Source organism: Etheostoma cragini, chromosome 13 (assembly GCF_013103735.1).
Source record: "Etheostoma cragini isolate CJK2018 chromosome 13, CSU_Ecrag_1.0, whole genome shotgun sequence".
Taxonomy (NCBI): domain Eukaryota; kingdom Metazoa; phylum Chordata; class Actinopteri; order Perciformes; family Percidae; genus Etheostoma; species Etheostoma cragini.
The window spans coordinates 932,381-940,585 of record NC_048419.1 but is presented as its reverse complement, the minus strand read 5'-3'; the positions used below and the strand labels follow the sequence as shown (position 1 = coordinate 940,585).

The window sequence follows — 8,205 nt, the reverse complement described above, 5'->3', positions numbered from 1 at the left end:
TATGTCCAAACATGTATTGTGACCAGACTCCTCCCTTTGAGGGACACCACTCACGCCAAGCTTAATGTTTAATCTTTGTGTTAAGGTTCGAGCACACATGCTTACATGTGTAGACTCTGCTTGCATTGTGTCATGGACTGACAGTATGAAACACATATCAGATGTCCCTTCTGTTCTGTTAGTATACAGAGAGTTACAGGGAGACAACTATCTGTGCATGTGTGTGTACTGTATCTGTGCCATGGTCGCATAAGAATAACATCAAAGAGTGAATGTCAGTATCAAGGCCAAAGCTCAGTGACAAGCACAAACAGACCCATATTACCATAAAAATAAGAAAGTATGGATTTCAGCTGGGACAGCAGAAGGGATGGTGCTGATGCACAGGGGGAGCATGACTAATGAAGGAGACTGATAAGAAATCAAAATATGAGTCATGGTCATGTCTATTTCCCTTGAAGGGCTCCAGAAAGCCATATATTATGGCGCTAGAACCGTGACAGTAACCTGTGGTATTGAAAATAAAATTTGACATTGAAACAAGAAATATTACCACTGAAAAATGTTGAACTGATACTGTATAAAACATCAAAAAGTAATAATCTCACAATCCTGTGATGTCATTCCACTTTGACATTTGTGTTCATTATGATAGGTTTGTGTCTTTTCAGTGCCAAATTTTCTTTTTTCAATGCCAAATTTTATTTTCAATACCACAGGTTACTGTCACTGTTCTAGCTCCAGGCATAACACTTAGAGACAGTATTGGAGCTAAGAGGTGATGGACTGGGTTCATTTTTATCAATTCAACATACTTTTCCTTGAATATTTTAACCAAGTGCCTAGATTAATAGATTTTTTTGAGTCAGCATTCAACAATCAGTCCTCATATATTTCTAGAAAACACAAGAGATATGTTGTTAAAGTAATACGTTCCAGCATCTTTAATGTTAGTTTATGAGCTCCAGATTTCAGAAATGATGATAGGTCTAGATGCTCAACTCGGATGTGCTTTTCTGTGAGCTAAAGCTTTGAAAAAAGTGTGCCCCAGATTTTAGCCATTACTTATTAATAATTTCCGACTAATACAACTTGTAACAAGCCCAAACCATGAAATGCTTTCTCCTGCATGCACATGCACGTGGCATGACCCATCGTCTACATTTGTGTCTCTCGTGAATTTGGGAAGTGAGAAAATGTGCACGTACGTTTGAACAAAAAAGGTTTTATGTAATTCTCAAGAGTGAATGTATTTGACACGGGAACACACTGATGACGACGGTGACTTGTCAAACAAGTCAAACTAACATTGTCTCCTTTGAGCATGACTAGTATTAAGATGTCGTTAGGGAAATTCATGGATGTGGTCATTAAATCACTCAAGCTTGCTGGTAGAAGGATTCCCAAGTGCCGCTTTCTGTGAGAACATGGCAGCAGAGGCTCAACAGGTGGCATTGCAACATGTCTAGAATACTCTTCTGCCAGAAAATGCCATTAATTTGTGTACTAATACCATCATAAAGTATGGGCATGTATTGATAGGGGACTGCTATGGTTCCCCACTAAACTGCACATAAACACTTCCTAGGATAGTGTCACTTATTTATACATGACTGTAGATACTACAATGTCTAATTGAGGCCCACTAGATGGCAACAAATTCCAACTCAAACATGTCTGCACTAAAACAGTTTCAGTATAAATTAAATGTACATAAAATAAATCTGTACATTTCTTTGATTGGTTACATTCTAGTATTTGTAACAAGCTAAGTCAAACCATAAAAGTAAAAGTAAAACTCATCATTAAAAAAATATTATAGGAAACTTATGAACTCCCTAAGCAGGTTTTGAATCCTGGTTTTAAGAAAACTGAGGGCAGCTGACTCCTACATTAAACCAAACACATCAACAGGTCCAAACTTTGAGTAGTTCACCAATCAGATCTTACATCAAAATGATTTGGCTTCATTAGTCCCTCCTCAGACTGGTATTTGGAGCCAGTGACAAGCTAGTCTTCCACCTGCGAGGTGCAAAGGCCCACACACAGTCAATTAGTAACTTCACCACTACTGATGTTCAAAGGTTAGCTTCAATATGCTGTGAGTTTGTGAAAATGAAATGACAACTTAATGACCCGAGATGATGTGAGGTGATTGTGCCAGCATTATGTAGCATGTGGTTTACAGATCAACATAGACAGACAAAATGTGTACAATCAGCATCAGAATCAGATTTATTGCCAAGCAAGTTTGCACTTACAAGGAATTCACTTTGGTCTATTAGGTGCACATTAAATAATAAACATATCAAAATAGGTGTATACAATACAGCAAAGTATTGCTACAGTCAAGAACATAAATACAGAATAGATACATCACAATAAAATGTATGTAAAAAAGAATATATGTACAATATAACTGCTTTAAAAAGGAATAGAAGGCTGTAAGGTTTGCGCAGGGTGTGCAAAATGATCTGACCATCTGACTGCACCAGGTCAGATGGTCTATCTCCCACCTGTAGGTGGATCTAACACCTACCAGAAATAAGTCCAAGGAGGTGGTGTCATCTGAAACTTCAGGGGTTTGACAGACTGGAGGTGTAGCTGAGGTGTTGGGCAGTAATAAAGTGTACAACTTCAAGAGAGGTGGTAATACCATCCTCGTGTGACTAAAAACTAAGGAGCTAATTGTCAGACAGAAAGAGATAACAGAACGTGTGTTACAGTACATATGTGTGTGTGTACAGATTTTTTTTTAACCTTTATTTATTCAGGGAAGGTTCACTGAGAGGCAGCCTCTCATTTGCAGGAATGCTCTGATCACATTCACACAGTTACACAATGATACCTGGAAGCTGCCCAGTACAACCACAGTTTGATCAGCTGCCACTGTATAGCTCCACTGGAGAGGTTTGGGCCTTGCTCAAGGGCACCTCATGACCTCTGTCTTTTTAAAGGGAGAATGATGGAGAAAGGGAGAGAAAAAGAAAAAGACAGAAAGAAACAAGTCAATAGGGCTTCTATGGGACTTCTCAATCCTGGTTGGGTATCAATCAGGGTCAGTCCTGCTCAGTCGTCCCTGATGGGATCCCCCCAGCCACAGGAAGACATCTGTGCCCAAATCCTTGCCAAAGCACTGGAGTGTACTAACGGTCAAAAATCTGTAAAGGAGTCAGTTACCTTTTTGTAAGCATGCTCCCATTGACTGCACATCTAGTCCAAGCATGGCTGCTCTTCTCTGGACCGCACTTGACTCCTGGGAGATGAGAAAGATTAGAGATGGGGAAAGACAAAGGCAAAGGCTGCCGAACCAGCACCTCTGCCCCACATTTGCATGGAGCCTGAGGCTGATCTCAGCCTCAGTGGGTCTGTGTGACATCCTTGCAGAGAGTCCAAAAGCCACTCTTTTTATCGTGATACACATGGCTTCTGTGGTAGTGTCTGAGTCTTGCGTTTCCTTGAACTGTGAATCCATGGCAACAGCAGGGTGAATGGTCTATTCAAAGTGGCCTCCACTACACCCACTCTGCCAAATGAGAATTGCATAGTTGGTTTGGTCCAGGTTTATTAGAATTTGTCCCAGGTGGAAAACAAAATGCATCAATTTAATCTCTGGTAAAAAGAAAAGGGAAACTGCTGTTTATCATCCAATCCTCATCATCACAGCGGTGACTGGCCTCCTCTGGAATTTGTTCATTTAGTTTATTTAGATTTTGATTCAGAAATCAAAATGTAGTATTTTTAAGGGGGTTTATTACATTTGGACAGAGTAGATATTATATGTATCACCGTTGGTGGTGAATGTAATTTGTAGGTTTTTACATTAAATATGTAACACTCTAAATTGCTTTCACATGAATATTGCAATGCAGGATAACAATGAAGGAATTCTTTTTGTAGGAAAAATTATGAACCCAACTTACACTTCCCCATAGCATTTGATTGTGAAATGTCTTTTTTTTGGAGTTGCTTTTCCAGAGGATCATTCTGGGTGGATGCCCGTCCAGATGTTGTTTGGTAGGATTCTGATGCTTTTGGACTGATGCTCTTGGGACCATTCATTGTTATGACACCACAGAAAATAAGAAAAACATAATGGGGAATTTCAACAGCATTTCTGGTGCAATTTGATAACGTTTTCTGCATGTTTTTGAAAGTTTCTTGATTTGTTGTATGTTAATAATCAGCAGGAATTTGTCTGGATGCACACAGACACTGCAGCTGTTGTAAATGAGTCCTAGTAAAGACTCTCAGAGCGTTTGCACCTCATTAGCGGCGTGAGGCAGACACAACGGGCCAGTGCATGCATGACAGGCCCTAGTGCACCTTCTACCAGGCTGGCATCTCTATACCAATGTTTTAACATAGGGATTGACTTCATTTTGCTGTAGACATTAACATAATTTTAAGGTTTAAGACGTTAATTAGCATATGCGCAGCTAAAAAAGCTTACACCATGTAATGAAAAGCTTACTCTGCCAGTCTTCCTTAAACAACGATAAAAAATAAAGTGAAAATAATGCAATGACGCTAGAATAAATGATTAAAAAATTGTAATAAATAGAGAAGAAGAAAAAGAACATTGTGTTAAAAGTACATCCCCACCTATCACAGAGACAAACAACAATAACCCTCTCATATTACAATTGCTTTGACACAACCTTAAGGTTTACTTTCTACAATGTCTCCATTTCATATTTTCTTGCTTCTAAGGACAACATTAGAGAGATCCTCCTGCATTCTCCTTGCCCCACATGGGGATTGACAAATTCTTTGCACCCTTTTTCCTGTGACCACTCATTTATTCAGAAGCCATAATTGCTGGCTCAGCAAAATGACATCTCTGCGAAAAGGTCAGTTCGTTTGAGGAACGGTTTTCCCAGCATTCAGTTTTTACATTGAGCAATGAGGTTGCATCCTCTGCCAGCAGAAATTGTGGATGTAAAAAAGGGAAATGATCACTTGGAGTCTCACTCCACCCAGCAGATATTGCATGATTCAGAGAAACACACACTCTGCTTACAGACTTTAGTGAAGATGTCATCATTTTATAGCGTATCATTTTCATTACTCAGATTGACATAATGCTTATTTCTTACAATTATATTTCGTGCAAAATTATAATTTATTTCTAAAAAACCTAACCATACTTTAGGTGGTGGTACTATTTTATTTGATTAATTTGCTGTCGATTTATGTTGTCGGTAATCTGTGTCCAGTTCATTGGTGCAGGCGAAAGTTCATTCCTTTAAAGTAAATTGTGGATTTTAACCAGTAATGACCAACAATTTAGACTTAAACTTCTCTTTATTAATCACCCAATTCAAATACAATTAATGTTGAACATATGGTTATTGAAAACAAAAATAAATTGAATTTGGAGCTTATGTTCAGAGTGTTCTGATTGGCTGAGAGGAACAAGTGCACCCCACGTACGACTGACGTTAATTTACAAAGACGAATGATGTGGCAAAAATCAAAGGGCGAATAGAAAGAAGTAGTTCCAGTTTTACATTTATTTTGTTATATGTTTTTATGTTGAATTCTCCGGTCGTTATTTGTTATTTCAAGCAGAATACTAAATACATATGGAATATTCGGAAATTCACCAATGAGTTTCCAAATCGTAATTATACACGCCATGATGCACTTTAAAAAAAAAGTGTGACTTGGTATCCATCCGCCTTATTGAGTGCACTTCCATTTCCGGGATGTTTTCTCTGCAGACCAGCCTCCACCGCCATTGCAGGTTCAGGGAGTCGGTGTAGTGGCAGTCAGTCGTTAGCCAGGGGAAGCCCGTAAGTAAACAGTTTAGGGACGAATAAAAAGGACCATCGCACCGACAGCACGTTTTACACAAGGCTTAGAATTAATTCATCTTGACTTTAGACTAGAGGCCCCCTGGCTGTCCGGCTAGGATCTTAGAGAAGAAGTCGTAGTTTGTTAGCATTAGTAGAACCGGAGGAGATAGAGAGAGAGAGAGAGGAACCGCCATGGCTCAGATACTGCCTATTCGCTTTCAGGAGCACCTGCAGGTATGTGGACGAATGAATGGTTAAATTGTTACGTAAAGTTTATCCCCGAGTTCCAATTATTACGATATTCGCAATGGCTCCAGAGACTTTTCAAACACAAGTTAAGGATTGCTAACAAGCTGAGTTAGCTATGCTAGCTATGCTAACTAGCTAGACAGGGTGGATGACGTTTATCTTAGTTAGCATCTAACGTTAGCCTTCTTGCTAACACTTTGACCAGCCACCCTTGTTCGTGATATAGCTAGCTATATGACGACAGTCTGCAATGCACAAACAGAAGGTATACAATTATTGCTATTAAGTCTTAGTCAGAAATGTTGTCACCCCAGTACTTTCTTTTAAGTAATATCGACCATGAACACTTACTGAGAAAAGTATTGGTTTTCTCAGAGTGACGTTCCACACTCGTAATGTTAACGCTATATGTTACAAATGGGCACTGTCAGTGCTGCGATAATGATAATTGTTAGGAGAACTTTTAATTTGATATTCATCATCTCATTAACGGTAACGTTACCTGCACTGGCATGATTGAACCGCATTCATTACGCCATTTGCCGTGACAGTAACGTAAAAAAAAAAAGAAATCACTTTTATGGGTAACTTATTTGTTTTGAGATTATATTATTCTAAAAATATAAGTTGCCTTTTGACTTCGAAAGTAATTCTTTGACCCCGGGAAGATGTTAGTTGTCTGGATGTAGATATGGTCATGTGGTGTGTCGGCTTGTCCCATAGCTATCCGACTGCCCGTGTTGAAGGACTGCCGAACTTGGCAGAGGCTCAAGTATTCACAGAGAATGACATTGTTTCTGTAAGAAAAACTCTCCCGTTGACGTGGTAATAATAAAGCTGGGATTTCAAATTTTGGTAATACTAGAAAAAATTGTGTTTTCCCTTTTGTTTTACAGGCATATGTACTATATAGAATCGTTTTAAATGGCCACACCCTATTATGACCCCAATTAAACTGCCAGTTGTTCAGATTAAGGAAGTGGAAAGAGTCTTGGCCCTCCAAGCTTATGGATTCACTCTGGACTAGAGTCCTGACTTTCAAGAATTAATGATACATTATAGACTTTTCATGTTTTAGTCTAACCTCCAGATCAAAAATATGGTCTACCTCTTGGTTACAAGAAAATAATTTTTTTTTGTCAATTTTTTTTGTTTGTTTTCTGTTCTGAACACAAGCAGCATTGGGCCTCACAGGCTTACCAGACTGATGCCTTTGGGCTATGGTCTTTGGCCATTGTAGCCAATGTACTTGTGATCCAGACTGTCTTTATTGTCTCTCTAGCTTCTTAATTTCTAAGAGGCCCTGTATCTTTTCTCAACATATAATAATACCACATGTAAAAGTGTTTTGACACTGATCCCTGAATTGAGCTCACAGGTCAGGGCCTGTATTGTTGGACTAGATTGTGACTTTTAGGTATCTTGTTAGGTGACAGCTCAGCAGAGCGGATGTTTCAAACCAGGCCACTTATTATTTCTTCATTCTGCTCTGAAAATTTGGTACAGGTCTCCAGAATAGCAAGGATGGGTTGTTCAGGTTTAAACCAGGTAGATGCTATCCTCAAAATGTTGCTATCTATTTATACAAAAGACGTAACAGTTCCTCAAAAGTCACAGTGCAGACCAGCAGAGCACTGTTATTGCCATCTTAGTTTGAGATAAGTTAATATGTAGGCCTATCTCAAGATAGTAAATTGAGACAGAGTTTCTCAAAGCCAAGCAAAGGTCTTCTTTTGTTAGAATGAAATGATAATTTAAGGATTGTAACTCCTTCTGTGAAGTCTTTTTGATTGCAGGAGTGAGTGTAAAACGAGAGAGCAAAACAGAAGTGGGGAATCACTGTGGGTACTGTGAACTAAAATTGAACCAATAGCCTAATTTCTCTTCAGCCAAGGTAAACTTCTGCATTCATTTCCTGAAATTTCATTTTGAAGATTTATTTCAAGGAACCAGGCTATTTTACAACTTCAAGTAGCTTCTGGTTGTTTACTTGTTGATATATCTTAGTTGTATTTATGCTTTTTGCATAACAATACAATTACTGGTTGCATTTGATTCAGATTACTTACTGAATTGAACTGTAATTCTCTGGACAATGAACTGTGCTTTCCCTGATTTGTGTCATTGGTACATCACAAAGACATTTTGTGCGACT

At 38.8% G+C, this 8,205-nt stretch overlaps 1 protein-coding gene across 3 annotated transcripts in view; it reads left to right on the top strand.

Annotated features, from left to right (window-relative positions):
- The first annotated feature begins 5,711 nt into the window (after positions 1 to 5,711).
- The window catches only part of cltca (clathrin, heavy chain a (Hc)), a 34,429-nt gene continuing 31,935 nt past the window's right edge, over positions 5,712 to 8,205 (top strand). For 2 of the 3 annotated variants that reach the window (XM_034890480.1, XM_034890479.1), the window contains exon 1: positions 5,713 to 6,035. In XM_034890480.1, the coding sequence (XP_034746371.1) occupies positions 5,994 to 6,035 (42 nt within the window). In that variant the 5' untranslated portion in view covers positions 5,713 to 5,993. Of the gene's footprint in view, positions 6,036 to 8,205 lie in introns of all 3 variants that reach the window. The other variant, XM_034890481.1, reaches the window with a different exon arrangement.